At 45.2% G+C, this 17950-nt stretch overlaps 1 protein-coding gene across 2 annotated transcripts; it reads left to right on the top strand.

Annotated features, from left to right (window-relative positions):
• Positions 1-9154: 9154 nt before the first annotated feature.
• IL6 (interleukin 6) lies at positions 9155-14504 on the top strand. 2 transcript variants are annotated; one of them, XM_090287808.1, is made up of 5 exons: positions 9155-9260; positions 10513-10703; positions 11780-11893; positions 12543-12680; positions 13936-14504. In XM_090287808.1, the coding sequence occupies exons 1-5, from the start codon at positions 9224-9226 to the stop codon at positions 14101-14103; spliced, it is 648 nt and encodes a 215-aa protein (XP_090143934.1). In that variant the 5' UTR covers positions 9155-9223; the 3' UTR covers positions 14104-14504. The 2 variants fall into 2 exon arrangements, with proteins under 2 accessions (XP_090143934.1, XP_090143933.1); XM_090287807.1 differs by lacking the exon at positions 9155-9260 and adding an exon at positions 10128-10339.
• The last annotated feature ends 3446 nt before the right edge of the window (positions 14505-17950 follow it).

The raw sequence follows: 17950 nt of genomic DNA, 5'->3' as shown, positions 1-17950 counted from the left end.
TCATTTCTAATTTTTAGCTGTCTTTCTCCTGCCTACTTTGATCCTTTTCTATCTCCCTTTTCCTTCCTTTTTCTCCCTTGCTCCACATCTGTCTAATATAACAACTTAAAAAAAAAAAGAATAAAATGATCTGCTGACAATATAGGACATGAAATATACTGATAAGGGTGCTTTATGGGTGTGATTTCCTTTAATTCTCACAACTACCCCCAGAAGGGAAGTTTTCTCTGCCGCAGTTTGCAGATGAGGAAATTCAGGCACAAGGGATTGAAAAGCCTTGCCCAAAATCAAGACCAGTAAATGGGATTTAAACCAGATCTGTCTCTGAAATCTATGTTTCTTTTAGTAAACTGTACTGCCTGCAATATGGAAAAAATATATATACATATATATGTATTAATTATTGAAAAAAGTATTATAGTCTTTGTTTCTAATTTAAAAATGAAGTGAGCTGAATATTTTATGACTTTTTAAAAACACACATACAAAAATACATTTATGAATTAAACTAATTTTTATTTCTAAACTCTGAATTATTTTTTGAGAAATCAGCTGAAAGGAGACCCACATTTTATTCATTAAGCAGCCCGGAGCTCCCAGCAAGTGTTCAAAACTGCGCTGCTATTCACTGGCATTGAAAGATGGGGCCTTCAAGAAACTCTCAGTTACGTACAGAGAGAGAGTAATATTTATGTTTCTTGGGCCCCTACTATGTGCCAGTCAGCGTGCTAAGCACATTACGTAGGTTCCAACAACTGTATGACTTGACGTACGATTGTTACTTCCCTTCTTACAAATGAGAAAAGTCAATCTGGGATATTCAATAACTTCCTAGTGGACCGCAGCCAGTAGGTTACAGAGCAGGGTTTTGAACCCAATTAGTTTGGCTCCAGAGCCAGTGCCGTCACGGCGCTGCCTGGAACTGATTATACAGCACATGATACTGCAGGAGAGCCGGGAGAAGAACCTTCACTGTTCCCGGAAACGGCTCCGTGAAGGCTTCCCGGAGGGTCCAGGCACAGTCTGAGTCTTGATGAAAGTTCAGAATGGAGAGGTATCATGACATCTGTAAGATGACATTCTATCCTGCACTGAAACTGTTATGAAAAGACTTAACATCCTTTAAAAAGAGGAAAAAAAATATTGTAGCATAGAGCCTCATGTGACTGCCTGGGAGTTCTGCCATGTAGTGGGGACCAAATTTCTGTCAGGGACTTTTATATTTTACTCAATATTCTGAAGTTTGGCTGTGGCACAGTCAAATATCAACCAGGTTCCTGTCATCAGACAGTTACTGTTAGCAGGGGTTGGATTTAATGGCACCGTTTGTTTTCCTAATGCAACATCCTAGACATGTGCAATAGAATGTTGCTGGGCTGAGTCACAAGGAGAATGCAGTACATTAAGACCCAATGCCAAGAATAACAGTAAGAGAAGTGAGTCCTCGTGGATTCTGGTACAGTTAAGAGCTACACTAATGACCTAAGAAGCAACCCTTTGGGGACCTTATAAACACTTCAGGGTTCATCCTGATTATGAAGGGCCTCAAAGCTGGACTTGACTCATCAGCTCTGGTTGGGATGGGAGAGTGACAAAGCAGAAATCTCTAGACCTGTGGGCTGCTGCCTTGCTGTGTCTAGTTCTCTCCTGGTGATGAGTCTTCTATCCCTAACTGGGCCATGGCTCAAGAGCTGGCTCAGCCTCTGCCCTATCTACCAAGGACCTGGCTAGGAAAACTCAAGGGCTTCTAATTCTGTAGAACACAAATTCCACCCTGAACACAGTCTGACTCTCCCAAACTGAGCTGGTAGCCTGTGCCTACTTGTCTATATAAGTAGCAGTCTTCATTTTGAGGCATAGGAGTAGCAAGCTCTGGCAAGAACAACTTTTTTCTCCTTAAAAGGGCTTATAGTCAATTGCCTTTGAAATGTAAGATCAAGTAATGCCTTTGATACATGCTTTTCCTACACTCCCTAAAGAGGACCCACATAATAACCAAGCTCTAGATTACATATATTTTTACTTTCAAAATATCCTTTTGTTCCCTTGGACCCATTGGTGTGCTGGACGATATTTAACAACCTGCGTTCTAGGGGCCCTGGTTTGTAGCATGTGCCAATTCCCATGGTGTAAGCACTCCCACCTTGTCTAATATGAAGCTGACAATAGGAATCCCTGAAGGCGAAGTTGGCAAGAGATGAGCACAGTCACTGTCTTGAGCCTGAACTAGCCAACCCCATCGCACCTGCCTGAGCTCCACCCTGGTCTTACGCTGAGATGGCTGCTCCATAGCCTCTAAGCCCACCTCCTCCTCCAGTCCCCTAGAGCCTTCTCCTTCCTCTCTCAGAGTAACACTTTCATGATGTCACTGCCCTTCTCAACCCATCTTCCTTGGTTCCCTGTTCCCTTCTCTTCTACCTTGCTTTCAGAACCACCTCCATAATCTGGTCCACCAAATAAGGGTTACTAGATATAACCAATGAAAATAAGAGATGCTCAGTTAAATTTGAATTTCAGCTCAACAAGGAGTACTTTTTTAGCATGAGCATTCCCATGCAATATTTGGAATATGCTTATACTAATAAGTATTTGTTGCATATCTGAAATTTATCTGGGCATCCTGTATTTTTTTTTCTGGCAATGCTATGCCCAATCAATCATTCATCTTTTACCTCCCCACCCAAACATCAGCAAGTTTCTTCATGATTCTGGGAGCCTGCATGATATTAGTGAGTCATTGAACCTCTCTGGGCTTCATTTCTTCATAAAGTGAAGCCACGTCCTTAGAATGGGATTTAAATAAATTAACATGTGTGAAGCCCAGGACCTAGCATTCACCAAATACCTGTTGATCCAACATGTCAATCCTCGGTTATTCAAAATACCTTAGAAGGAAAAGTTTACTGTGATTATGAAATCCAATAGCCAGATGTCCTCCTAGGACATTGCCTTTTATATCCAAACTCTCCCAAACAGGCACTTATGAATGTACTTTTAAAAAGATCATGGCGGGGAGGTGGGGAAGACTCTGAAATACCCAGTCGAGAGTTCACTGCAGCATCTCAGAGCTCTGAGGACGGGCCATGGCAGCCTATCTCTCACCCAAACACTGCCCCCAACCATCATCAAGGGAGAGTATCTGTTTGGAAGTGGGTCTAACTTCATCATCCAAAGAAAATGCAGTTTCCTTGTACAAGCAGCATAGTCACAAGAGATGAGAGGTGAACTGGGAAAGAAACACAGGTGGACATGGAGACAGAGAGGACAGAAATGTTGCAAGACTAAAAAAATCACTTATCAAGATATACTTTCTTTTTTCTCTTTGTAGAATAGGTCTCAATAAGGAATCTCAAGGTACCAGAGGAAATGGGCTGCACAAGATGAGGAGAGATAATAACGCCATTCCCTGTGACAATTCCCATGCACCCTGACATCAAAGAAGAGCAATGTGCTGCTGGTGCCCACCACCACACCTTGGCTGGGTTGTTACCAGAACCAGCTGAAAAGCAAGTGTCAGTCTAACTGCAAATTTCGCTTTCATGATGACACAGAAGCTGCACAACTTACTGATTTAGAGATTACACTACGCCGCGAACAACTAGGTTAACCCCCCTGGGAAACCCGGTGATTGCTTTACATGCATCTTATCCTTATTAAGATGTGAACTCTTGCTCTGCACCTTGTGACATGGACTGTGTACATACATGCATGCACAGCAGTCATCTGTAACTTCATCTGATGTCTCCCTTCCCAACTCTGAGTGGTATACGTGTAGCCATTATTTACATCACCTCTACTCAGAGAAGTACCCAGAGCGTTATGCATACAAAGCAGTATTTTACAAAGCAGATTATAAAACACCATTATATGTGTTAGAGCTCCAATAAAAAATGGCAAGAACGATTATAACATAATGATAACAATAATCACCACTGGGTGATAAGGTCTTGTGATATTTTACTTTTTAATTTTTATTTACTTTTTGCCTATCTCTATTTCTCCGTTTTCTACAATGAACATGTATTACTTGTGTAATTCTTTTTTAAATTAAAGACAATTAGAATTTTGAATCTTAATCTGTTCCTGCTTGTATCGTAACTAAGAAATCTGCTATCTCTTTACGTTGATATGTATGAGCTTTGGCATCTTCCAAATCAGCTTCATCAGCCCTTTGCTACCAGAAGCCTGGGTGTGTCAGAACAGTGGCACCCCAACCAGCCACTGCAGGTCTTGGACGTGAACGGGAAGACGGCATCAGACTATTAGACTTTCAAAGACCATTTCTCAATTTAGAGAAATAGTTTCACTAAGAGCAGACTGCATTATTAAGCATGGCTAATGAGGAACCACAGAATCACAGAATGCTGGAGCCAGGAGGGAATTTTAGAGAGTGTCTCTCTACTAGATCCTTGAGATGGGAGGGTACTTTGCGCCGGTCCTTCAATTAGTTATCAACTCAGTGTTCATACCTGCCAACAATAGCCTTTGCAAAATGCAAGAAACTAAGGATTCAACAAGGCAGTGAAAGAACAAGCCCAATTCAGGGAAATCTTACATTTGGCCCCAAGTTTTTGCTGCCAGCAAAAAGCCCCAATCTTATTCTGAATCCTGCGATCTAAGGCAAGTCAAGAAAGCCAGAGGGGTCTTTATAACCCAGGCTAAAAAAGTAGCCACATAGTATCAGATGGAAAGAGCCCAGAACCTGAATCTCTTCTGACTCCTGACCTTCCCTAGACTACTTACCTGGTGTCTTCAATAGCTTTACTGGGGCTAGCGTAAACAGACTTACCACAGGGAAAGAAGAATATATTAAGCCTTCTCTTGTCCTGGAAGGACAAGAGAATCTGAGACGGTTAGCAGCAATTGCTTAGGCCCCAAAGCCTGAAACAAACCTTTAGGAATGCGTTCTCCCCTCCTAAAAGGCAATCACCTCCCAAGAAAAGATCACCAAAAGACAATGTCAAATGCCAGTGTGGAGGAAATCACTTCCCTGCATCCTGGTCAGGTGCCTTCCCTCCCGTCACTGCCTCTCACCCACAGAAAAGTAGCACATGGCCTCTATGGTGGGGGATATAGCACCAACATACCACAGAGCCCTTGGTGGATGCAACACTGTGGCTCAGACACACACCACTGTGGAGGTCCCACAGCATAGGCGAAGAAGCCACAGGCCTGGCAGATCAAACTCATGGCAGACCAGCAATTGCGTTTCCGGGGTACCCAGGCTCCTAAGGCCACCCTTACACAGTGAGGGCAGCATCCCCTGGAGCCTTGACTATGGTCTGTAGGTCAAGGATTCCACTCTGTGCTGCACATCTGCACAGTCACACACAGGTACACGGAACTCAAGAGCTTGAAGAAACCACCTCTGATTCTTTGACTTGCTTACCTGGATCTGAATTCTTCTGTAATATTTTCAGTCACTCCAGGTGGACCCTTCTTCAGGAATAATAAACCCCATTGTCTCACGATTATGTCCAAAGCATATCATGGAAATTATTCCACCATGAAACTAAAGAGTCCTTCCCTACCTTCATGGATTCAGCTTGCTAAGGAGGACATACATGAAGCTTAGTTCAGAAAGACAAAGACACTCTGGGTTTTTTTTTTTTTTTTTTTTTTAGTTAAATAAAAGTAGCCAAAAGAGCAGGGAAGGGAGGTAAAATACGTCATATCCCAGCCAGCAGAATCCCCTGATCTTACCATTACATGTGATGTTTCAAATGGGTTCTTAGTACCTTAATTTTGAGAGAAAAGAGTAGAAGGAACCAGCCAATGTATTTGCATGCTTAGTTTCTGCCTAAGACACTGAATTTGAGAGAGCTGCGACCTTTGGAGAACCCAAAGACGGTTCAGATGACTTGTGAGGATAAATTAACTCAGTGCTCTTTGCTGACAAGTTGATGTTTCCTAATTGTAAAGCAGAACCAGCAGCCACGAACAGAGAAGGTCTACCCCACAGATGGAGAAGAGATAGAGCACTGAAACTCAGCCTCAGGGACCTCCCCAGCCCTGGGGTGCAGGGACAGCGGGGCTCCTTCGGGTAGGCAAAGCAAGTTCTCACCCCCAAACCAGCTTCAGAGCAGCTGGCTTACTCCTCTCTGGAGGGCTGGGAACCCTCCTCCAAGCCTGGAGACCCGAGGAAAGGGCACATGAGCAGGGGCACCGTACCCAAGGCCCAGGGAGTCTACATTGTTGCCCCAGGAGAGGTCACTTTCTTCCCAAGATGCCTGGGATTTTCCACCTCATCAGGGGAAGGCAATTGAGCACATAGCACAACGGGGAGGGCCAGAACCGATGATTTCCCTGTACAGTTTTGAATGAGAAACCCAGCAGGGCAGATGCGCCCCTTCCCTGACCTCAGGAGAGCCAGGACCCCACCACAGCACACCGGCCCCCTCAGAGAAGCTGAGGCCACACAGGGAAGTCACCAGGAGCCACAGCAGGACATCAGCCCTGGGGCTGTGAGGTCCAGGACTGAGCCTGGGCCCAGTGGGGAATGATCCAGAACTTTGCTCTCCAGGCCTGGCTGCGCTCCAAGATTAGATGGCCCTTTCCAAGTAGACCACCCCATGTCCCCAGTATTTCCTCTCCATATAATACCACTGCTTTTCCCAAAGCAGAGACATTTCCCAGAGCCTTAGAGTCCTGGTATCTGCTCAGGGAGACTTGGCTGTTAAGTAACCCACTGTTTCAGTTACAAACTTCTTACGACTTAGTGACAAATGAAACCACATCTGACAGCAACTGCAAGTTCCCTAGTACCCAGTGACTTCTCTTTTTCTTCTTGGGATACTCCCTCCCGCTAAATCACAGATCCACCCACCTCCAAACCCCCAAAATGAAGACAAAGAACACAACGCCACGTTTTAAGCTGCAAGGTATGGGAAATACCTCTTCTCCCGAGAGCTTAAGACCAAATGGAAGTTCCTTTTCCCCCTTGCCCACAAGTCACTGATGGATGTGCCAGACTGGACTCTGCCAACGCGTAGGAAAGCAGGCATGGGCAGTATTTCTGAGGGCCTAGGCCGGACTGGCCAGCCCAGGGTATGGTGGTAATGAAAGCAAAGCAACCTTGGTTTCTCTTCTTCCTCCCCATACATTCCCATTTGTCCTGCCTCTTTTGGTCTCAGCTGGCAGTCACTTCAAGTCCAGCCATTGAGGTAACATTAGTTAATAAATGCTGACAGCATGACCTTTCCTGGTCACTTGTACATATTAAAATATGAGGAATGAACTCTCCGAGTGGACAACCCATTGACGTCCAAAGGAAGGTAGCTCTCATGGTGGAGTTATGGATGTTGCATTAATACTTAGGAGCAAAGGAGACCCCATCTCTCCTGCAAGCAAGATAAAGACCCTAGAAGCTAGGATAGGCAAGGTGGGGGGCCATGTTCCCCAGCCTCCCCACATATCATGTGTGTGTTTCCAATTCCACACAACTTGACCTTTCCTGGATGCCAGAAGCATATGACCTGGGATGAAGTCTGGCTCCCTCAACCTTGAGGGCCTTCAAGATTTTGAATAATGATAATGACCATGGACATGGAAGGCTGCAGGATTCTGTCATAAAACCACTTTGCAGAAAGCCTTGGAAATAGTGTATTAACAAGGCACAAGCTGGCATTATTATTTAAATTGGAAGACCAGGTTTGTGATCCCAATGTTCTCAGAAACAAGAGGGGAAATCACTTTTTTCCCCTTCATTTTTCACGTTCGCCATAAAGTATTTTCGACAAACAATAGGACCTCATTTCTTCAGAGGTAAGAATGACCGGGTGACCAGCTGATCTCTAACATAGTGGCCTGGCTCACACACAGTTTCTTCATAGGCAAGACACCGCGCGCTCAGCTGCAGGCCTTCTCCCAGGCAGAGTCCCGAGGAATGTTACAAAGAGCAGGCGTTTATTGCAGGATTACTCTGCACCAGACACTGTAAACACTGTCTCATTCGGTCTGCACAACAGCAATATGGGAAGAATTGTTATTACCCCAATTTTATAGGTGAGCGAAAAAGGGCACAGGGCCTTAGGGGAACATCGCCAGGGTCAAATAGCAAGTGGCAAAGCTGGGGTGTGACTCAGAAGCCTGCAGTCTGCCATGTGCCCTCCCATGGAGCACTGCCTAGGTGACATCCAGACAATGGGAAATTGCAGCATGTGTGTATTTGGGTATGAGTGTATGTGGGTACATAATCCAGAAGCCAATAATGAAAATACGGAGGTGATTACTTGAGTAGCCAAGAAAGCCTAACCCAGAGTAGGGTAACAGCGGATTGAGTTGAAAATACTGGGAGTCAGGGGCTACCTCTGGGCAGAGAAGCTGGAAAGGAAGGAGACTCTTTTTTCCTATATACCCTGATGTCCTGTTTGAATATTTTATAATATACACGTACTTCCTATTTTCAAAACTTTTCATTGAAAAGAAAAATCTGTATTTGAAATTTACTGAGTCATATTTTCTAAAAACCAGATATGTGAAAAAAAAGCAATCTCACACTACGGAGGCCTCTCACATGCATCACAGGGGAGCCAAGAGAGGTGGCTTCCTTTGTTGCAGGAGAGGACTCAGCAAGGGGTGTCGGTGTTGCTCAAGACCCAAGAGCACTACTAAAAAGGAAATCATTCAACCATACTCTCCCATTTTCATTTTCGAATTAACACCCCTGCTGCCACCACGGCCGGCCGGACGTGCCTCTGTTTAGAAAGTCGGTGAACTAATGGATGACTTCACTTTCTCCAACAGGTGGGTCCTGCAGTGTTGTGTGCAAAACAAGACGTGAGTAAATCTACTCATATTTTAAATACCATAGCAGAGGCCCTTGTTTTGGCAATCCTGACAAGATCCTCTTTGCAAAGCAAAGAAGCCGATTTCAAGATAACGCTGTGTTTTGTAAATTTTTTTTTTCTTTTTTGGTGCTCTAGAAGAGTCCTATTTTAGCCTAGAGCCAATCTTCTGAGCTGTCTGGGTGTCTGCGAGACTGATAGGGCAGCCTAGTCATGAGCCTATTTGCATGAGACCAAGGACTCTCCTGCAAGAGACGTCGTCAATATAAGGGCTGAGGGAGCCTGTTCCAGCACGGCCACTAAGACGGGCTGGGCCATTGGAGGGGAACTGTGATCAGAGCCTAGAGCCTGGTCTACAGTAGGTTTCTTCCCAGCTGCCTGTGGACTCAAATCAAGTCATACAGCAGGAGGGAGATGTGAACACCAACTTCCAGAAAATGCCACAAGGTCCTCCTTTGATAGTCCATCGAAGAGGTGAGTAGTATTCTCCCCACTTTTGTCCTGATCCAAGGGAGGGGTGTCAGTAACTTGAAAGCTCCAGTCGATCCAGCACCCCTCGGGGCTCCTCTGTGGGAGTAGGATCACCCCACTGCTAGCAGTGGGGGACAGCACCAGCAGCCCAAGACAACCCCCTTGGCACAGAGATCAAAGTCTTAACCTGCTGGGTCTCCGAGGGGGCCAGCTGGGAGAGAGCAGGGCTGTTAGCTGACCTAGCGGCAGTGAGATGGAGCAGGTGAGGAGGAAACTGATAAATGCCACGTGGTGGCAAACAGGAATCATTCATGTAGGCACCGTACCGTACACTGCACCTGGAGACTCCCGGAGACTAACTGCATGAGACTTGGGGGCAGGCAGGCGTTTCTGCAACAGCCGGTCACCACAGGGCCAGGAGGAAAGGCAAGTACCGCGGGTGGTTCCGAGTATAACCTTCTGTGTAAGCGCAGCCTAATGGGCTGTTCTGGTCTGAGGAAGCGCAGGTCAGAGCCCCTTAGGTTTTCACAAATACGAATAAACTAGAAAACTGAATCCTAGCGTGATAATCTGATAATCATTTTTTTTAATAAATTACAGGCAGCCTTAGCTTCTCCACCCTCCCCCGCCACCCCTAGAAAACTTTGTGAATGACTTCAGAGTTAATTTCCTTCTCTGCATATGCCAAAATGCTGAGTCACTAAAAAAAAAAAAAAAACAAAAAAAAAAAAACGGAAAAGAAAGTAGAGTGATACTGCTTCTTAGGGCTCCTTGGTCAGGACTTACGAGGCACTTTTCCATGGTTGTGATTTCTGTGATGCTAAAGACGTCACGTCACGTTGTGAAATTTTGGTAAGGTTTCCAATCAGCCCCACCCACTCTGGCCCCACCTCCACCCCCCCAACAAAGATTTATCAAATGTGGGATTTTCCCATGAGTCTCAATATTAGAGTCTCAACCCCCAACCCCCAATAAATATGAGGCTGAGGATGTCTGAGACTCATTCTGTCCTCGAGCCCACCAGGAAGAAAAGAGAGCTCCATCTCCCTCCAGGAACCCAGCTATGAACTCCCTCTGCACAAGTAAGTGAAGGAAATCCCTAGCCTGGGAACTGCCTGGAGACAGTGCCTGGGTGAGAGAGCAGGGGGGTGGGGGGTGTGCCTGCCACGAGGGCTGGCAGGCGGCCAGCAGCCAGAAGGACCGCTTCCCCAGCCGGCCGTCTGCTCACTGCTGCTCTCCCTTCCCTCCGGCACAGACACCTTCAGTCCGCTTGCCTTTTCCCTGGGGTTGCTCCTGGTGATGGCTACCGCTTTCCCTACCCCGGTTCCTCTGGGAGAAGATTCCAAAACTGAGACCACCTCAAAGAACTCACCACTCACCTCTCCAGAGCAGATTGAAAAACTTATTAAGTCCATCACCCTCGAAATCTCTGAAGTGAGAAATAAGGTGGGTAAGCTCAATGGAGGGGGATTAAAGACCTGTCTGGATATGCATCTCCTTGGCCCTGGGTAGGGACAGGGGCTTGTGCATTGGGAGGTCTTTGCTGGATTCTTCTGGGGCAGTTGAGACTTGAAGCCAAAGAGGCAGACTGCCTTCTGCATTTCTCCTCTGCTGCTGGTCTGAGGGAATTCCCTTCCCTCCTGGAAAATACAGAATGGGGCTAGAATCCATGCCCCCCAGCCCATCCCCAACTCCATACTAGACATGAGCTAAGGGTCACTCTTTCTTAGGACTCCCTCTTCTCTACCCCAAAAATTTGGGCTGTCAACCTATATTTGTGTCCCTTGGACTTTGGAAGCATTAGAGAAGTGCCACCTGAAATGAATGTTCAGCTTCTCAGGACAGTCACCGTACTTTTAGGTTGTGCAGGTTCGGTAGTTGGGGACTCTCCAAAGTCTCTCCACTTTATAAAAGGCCAACCTGATAGCCTACCGAAGTGATACATCATAGGTGGGTTAAAGCAGCTCCCCAGCTTTAAATGCAAGGTAGTTTGGCTCTGTTTTGTTAAAAAAGAAAGAACCCAGTTCTATTTCAAGTTCTGCTGAACCAGCTTTGTAGTCTTGGGCAAGTTTTTTACCACTGCGGGGCCCCACCTGTAAAATTATGGGATTGGACTAGGTGATCTCACAGGTCCTTCCAACTGGAATGGTCTATGGCTTGAATTATAGTCACCCAAATATCATCAAAATTGCTGTCATTTATTAAGTACCTACTATGTGCCAGATAATTTTTATAAATATTATGTCTCATCCTCACAACAAACTTGTAAGGGAGGTGTCTCATTATCCCCAATTTAGAGAGAGGGACACTGAGACTCGGGATGGGTAACAAGCCTTTAGTCACAGGTGAGCCCAGAATTGAACCTACATGTGCCCACCTCACTCCATCTTTCTTGCCTGGATGCTAAGGGGCTGTGACTTCATTTTTCTTAGAGAACTTCCTCACCGTGGAGAACATGAATAGGCCCCCTAGTGGTCTTTGCTTTAGGGGCACTTAACAACAGTTCTGGTGTTTCTTCCCAGATGTGTGGCAACGATGAAACGTGTAAAAACAGCAAGGAGGCACTGACAGAAAACAACCTGAACCTTCCAAAACTGACCATGAAAGATGGGTGCTACCAATCCGTATTCAATCAGGTACCAACACACCACGTTCGCTGTTAGCTATTCCTTAGCCAGGAGTTCTCGGCATTGCAGGCAGGGTCTGTCTACATAGACAGGGCAGGCAAATAAGAAGGCGGGAGGTGTAAAGGACATCATGTAAATTTCATGAGGAGGCCAACTGAAATCTTTGGAAAGGCAACTTATTTTCTGAGCAGCATGGTCAGAGACAGCCTACCTGCACTGGCATTTTTACAATGGTCAAACGTTAGAAACCCCAGCAGGTTTAGCTAGTTTATCCTGTGTGAGGCGGTGGTTCAGTGACCTTGCTCCTCCTTGGCTGCTGAGGTCAATCTCTACACCTTTTTCCTTCCGGGCAATGAGATAACCTGCGCTGACTTCTGATTATTCCATGAAAGGTGTTAGCCCAACATTGACAAGGGCAGGAGTTCAGTCAGAGGGAAGGGCATGAAAGGGAGAATCAGAGAAGGACCCCTTGCAACACTCTAGCACCTGCTGGGCTTTGGGTAAATTGATTAAGTGGCATCTCTGATTGTCCAGATACTTAAAATAGGGCAGCTGATGCCTAAAAAGTACTTGAAGTTCCCGGCAGGTGGTGGTGAGAGGCTGAAATCAATGATATCTTCCTGGCAATAACCAATTCTCCTACCATCTTTCCTCTTAGGAGACCTGCTTGATGAGACTCATCACCGGTCTTGTGGAGTTCCAGGTATACCTGGAGTACCTCCAAATCACATATGAGGAAAATGCCAAGGCTATGCAGATGAGAACCAAAGCCCTGGTTCAGATCCTGAAGCAAAAGGTGGGTGTCACTTCACCTCCTCACTTGGTGTGGGGGAGAAAATCTCAAAGAAAGCAGCTCAGACATCTCAGGAATGCAAAGCCAATTCAAAAGAGATAGCCACATGCAAAAGAAAAGATCTAGAAATATTTCCTGGTAGTTAAAACTTTTTTGGGCTCTCTTCCACAAAGAACATCAATAACTATATTTAAAACTATGTTAAATGAGGTGTATTTTAACATCAATTTCTAATAGCTTAAGATATAAGGAAAGAAGTATCCATAGAGGCAGAAGAAAGGGCACCAAACCCTGCTCAGGGGTCCACAGTAACAAATGAGAGAGCACAAGAACTATTTTAATATATTAATTATCGCCAAGTGACATTCTTGTCATTATGGTGGTTTCAACTCTTTTTCCCGACTTTCTGTCAGAAGAATTAATGGAGGGAAATGGCTAAAGTCTGGAAGAACAGGTACAAGGTGTTTAGTACTACCAGCCCGCCATGCGAATGCCACATAACGGAGGCTCACTGGCACAGTGTGTGCATGAGCCAAACAGAACTACTGAGAAGGGCCCTGGATGGGGAAGCCCACGGGTGCTCCCCTGCCTCTACTCCTAGCTGTTTGCCTTAAACTGGGGCATCTCCCACTTTAATGGGCACCTGAATGCCCTGGGGATCTTGTTCCAACGCAGAGCCTGATTCAGCAGGTCTGGGGGGGGGAACTGAGATGCAGTTCTAACCAGCACCAGCCAATGCCCACGCAGCAGTGCTCAGAACCACACTTGGAGGTGTCTCATGTCAGTGGTCTAAGGAAAGATGTTTCCTAGTCCTCCTACACCACTAGATCGCTGGGCTCTCCATAGATGCTGAATGCATGGGTGAGAGAGAAAGCGAAGAAAAATATTAGAGTCAGAGGCCACTCAAGAACTAAATTGAAATGCCTCCAGCTATAGGCTCTTCATTTTTTATTGAATTCCAACTATGTGCCAAGGCACTGCTGAGGACAACAGAAGACAAATAAATACTGTAGCTGCCCTGAGATGCTTATGACCTAAAGGACACAGAGCAGTAAAGGGATGCTTGGAATTTAGTTGCCATGAAAGGGTGGGCTCGCAGGAAAAGCACCTCCGCCTGTCGGGGCTAGTCATGGCAGGTGGCCCCACTTAGTCTTCTTTACCTCAAATTTGAACCTCTTGCCACAGCTCAGAACATCCCTCCACTGAAAAGGATTTTTTCAATATTTCAACCATTCTTTTTGTTTTCTTTTCCCTGCAGAGAAAAAATCCAGTTGAAGAAACCACCCCTAAGCCCACCACAGACTCCAGCCTGCTGGAGAAGATGCAGTCGCAGAGCGAGTGGCTGAAGACCACAACAATCCACCTCATCCTGCGGAGCCTTGAGGAATTCCTGCAGTTCACCCAGAGGGCTGTTCGGATAATGTAACCTGGGCATCTATGATGGTTGTAATTCATGGACATTCCTTCCTCTGCTCAGAAAGCTGTCCAATGGGCACGTAACTTATGTTGTTCTCTATGAAGAACTAAAAGTATGGGGGTTAGGACACTATTTTATATTTTTAATTTATTGATATTTAAATATGTGATATTGAGTTAATTTATGTAAGTGATATTTATATTTTTATGAAGTGCCACTTGAAATATTTTATGTGTTAGTTTCAAAAGAATAACAAAATAGTTATATAGCTTGAATACCCTCATTTCAGAGCCAGATCATTTCTCGAAATGTGTAGGCTTACCTCAAATAAATTGCTAATTTATACAGGGTTTTAAATATATATATTTATAGTGTATTTATATAATGTTTAAATTGTTTTTATACAAGTAAAGGCCTTTTCAAAAAATCAGCAACTAAGCCTCTGTGAGTCCTGTAAAGCTTAATATAAAAAGTTTCTGTCACCACCACCAACACCACAAACAGCTACAGCCACTTAGAGGAAGATGTAATTGAGCACCTGCTCCTGCTGCGCACCAGACACCATGCTAAATGTGTTGCATCCATTACATATAGTCCTGACACTTGCACGCTCTTTAATGGACGTGGGACAGGAAGTAATTTCCCTAAGTCACCCAGCTGGAAGGTAAGGCACAGGCCCAGCTTTGACATCCAGGTCTACCTACCTCCAGGCCCCCTCTTCTTAACCGTTAGGTCCCATTGCCGCCCAGGAAACTGAAAGATAATGTCAAAAAGCCCAGAACATGTTAATACAGGGAAAACATTTCAAGATGCAATTAAAAGCATTTGAGATGATACAACCACTTGATTAAGACAGCAATGTGCAAGCTTCCAAATAATATAAAAGTTCTGCCACTACCATCTTGTAACACATCTTTAAATCGATGGATTTTTCTTTCCAACCAGCATGCGGGCTCCTCAAGAAGGCAGACTCTATTGCATCCTAAGCCCATGGCTCAGAACCTGAACATAGGAGACCCCAATAAACATTTGTTGAATGAAGAAACCATGCATAGATGATCAAATATAAGATACTTCAATCCCTGGGACATATGCTGTTAGTCAGTGGGTAGGGGAATTAGAAATACTGTGCACTTGTGAGTCTTCATCTTGAGGAAAATAGCAAGAATTAGAAAGAAGCCTTCTAAGAACTTCTAGAAGAGGCAATGCATAGTCAGTGCATGTATATCTATCACAATTTCCTTCCCAACAGTAATAGTCTCCATCCCCTCTCCCCTCTCCCCTCACGCCCTCAAGAGTGGTGGTGAGAGAGGCAGTCGGGGGAGCTGCACATGGCCTCTCCGTCCCACCTCAACACGATGTTGGGAATTTGGTCACGATTTCCCCTTTTCAACCCCAGGAATATAAAAGTTTTATGTTCTAATAAAGCCTTCCCCGCCCTAACCACCATACACTTCTTCCTCCAGGGGAAGTCCACAGAAGTCAAACTGAGAGGAGCTAAGCAAGAAAAGAGCCACATACTCTGATTTTCAGAAACCATGCTTCACAAGTGGCTTCCTGAAGTTAGGGCCAAATCAAAGAACAAAGAGAAATAGCAGGCGACCAATGCAGCCATTCCTCAAACAAAAATGTGCTGAGCACCTGTATGTCAGGTAACGCTGGGGATGCAGAGGTGAACAAGGTAGGCACGACCTCTGTTCTCATGGGGTTTACACTGAGGCCCGGAAGATGACACCGAACAAAGAATGTAAGTACAATGAGGTTGACGAAAGAAAACTGTCCTCTTTGGGGAGCACCAAGAGCGGGGGAACCTAACTAAGATCAGGGAGGGCAGTCACAGAGCCTTAATTGAAGAAGAGAGGTTTGGGCTGAGATGTGAAGGATATACAACAGCGAACCAGGCCAAGATGGGTGGGAAGAATATTCCAGACAGATGGAATGGCATGTGCAACGGTCTAAATTAATGAAGAGCATTAACTGTGGTTGAGGTGATGAAAACTACATCCAGAGTGTAAAGAACAAGAAAGAGGGTAATTGAGAGGGAGGAGTGAAGAGGGAGACTGGAACCCTCAGAAGCCATATTTAGAATTCTGGAATTTATCCCATGTGTGGTAAGAAGGCATTGACAGGTTTTAAGTAGTGGAATGACATGAGATTTACATTTTGATAGGACCGCTCAAGTTGCAGTGTGGAGAATGGATAGGAAAGGGGCTGGCAAGGAACATTGGAGGAACATGCCAGGGGCCTTCACTGGAGTCCAGGAGAGAGGTGACAATGTTCTAAATTAGGGTGGTGGTAAGGCCTGGCAAAGAGAAAACGAGGCCAGCCATCAACAAAAGATATCTACGAGTGAGTTCAGTAGGATTTGGTGATCAGTGACCAAAATTCAGGAGTTCCAGAGGACATCTCTTTGGGAGAGGGGAGAAGTAGGGGTTGGATGGCAGGGTAGAGCACAGAGAGTTTTAGGTTTGAGAGTATTCATTTATTCACTCATTCAAATATTCTCTGAAAATCTGCAATGTACCAGATTCTCTGCTGGGCCCTGGAGATATCACGGTGAATCAGACAGACTAGGTCTCTACTCTGAAGGAGCTTACAGCCTAGGGAAAACAGTTTAAAGAAATAACTACTATGCTGTACACTAAGCGTGTGTCCTACTATGATAAGTTGAATTGTGTCCCCTAAAAAGGTATGTTGAAATCCTAATGGTGGTATCTATGAATGTGACCTTACTTGGAAATAAATATTTGCAGATGTAACCAAGATAAGATGAGCTCATTAGGGTAGGGCTTACAAGAAGAGAAGAGATGGGCAGACACACAGCAAAGAAGTCTCTGAAGATGAAGGCAGGTATCTGAGAGATGGATTTATAAGCCAAGGAATACCAATGATTGCAGACAACCAGACAACCGCCACTTCAGTTATACCATGGAAGTGACCCAAACATTTGCAAGAGAGAAAGCTATAGAGAGTTAGCAGTCCAGATTCCACTCCTGAAGGGAGGAAGAGGCCAGGAAGGATCCTCCCCATGAACCTTCAGAAACAGCATGGCCCTACTCACCCCTTAATTTCAATATCTAGGCTCCAACACTATAAGAAAAGATAGTTCTGTTGTTTTGTGGTCATTTGTTATAGCAGCCACAGGAAACTATTACTGCTCCTTTGGCAGCACACAGTAGGAGAATCTAATCTAAAGTTGAGGGTTCAGGAAAGACTTCCCAGAATAAATGATATTTAAGCTTACAGCAAAAGAATGTATAGGCTTGAGCCAGTTAGAGAGGTGGGGGTGGGGGTGCTGCAAGCAGAGATCATCGCACCTGTGAAGGCTCAGAGGAAGGAGAGAATATGTTGGAAGAACTGAAGGAATCCTACATTGCTGAGGCACAAAGGGAGAAGTAGTGGAAATGAAGCTGAAGCAGTGGGATCTGAGTTATAACGCCTCGAGGGTGGTTAAATAGAATCATTAACATAACAGAAAGATGGATTTCTTTTGTTCGTTTGCTTTTGTTTTTTAAGTGTTGAGGGATTTTTCCATTTCTTCTGGTGGCATGGGGTAAGGAGGTGGGGATCCAGGGATGGTATCTAGAAGAGATCCAGTTTCCTGTAGCAGGTTCCAGCAAAAGAGCAGATAGGACCAGGGAGGTGAGAGGCAAAAAAGAGAGAAGACGAGAAGGCGCACCTGTGGCAGATGTGACTTCTGACACTCTGTTGTCTTACTCATAAAACTTCCATGAGCTTTATGCACCAACACAAAGTAAATGTATAGCAGCCTTGTGCTAGCCTAGCTGTGAAGAAAAAGGGGGGTTCATGTCCACCTTTTGGGGCAAAATGGACAATGCATGGTTGAAAACACGGG

Source organism: Furipterus horrens, unplaced genomic scaffold (genome assembly GCF_987537825.1).
Source record: "Furipterus horrens unplaced genomic scaffold, mFurHor1.1.pri manual_scaffold_9, whole genome shotgun sequence".
NCBI lineage: Eukaryota > Metazoa > Chordata > Mammalia > Chiroptera > Furipteridae > Furipterus > Furipterus horrens.
The sequence above is the reverse complement of the archived record's forward strand: the minus strand, read 5'-3'. Positions and strand labels throughout refer to the sequence as shown.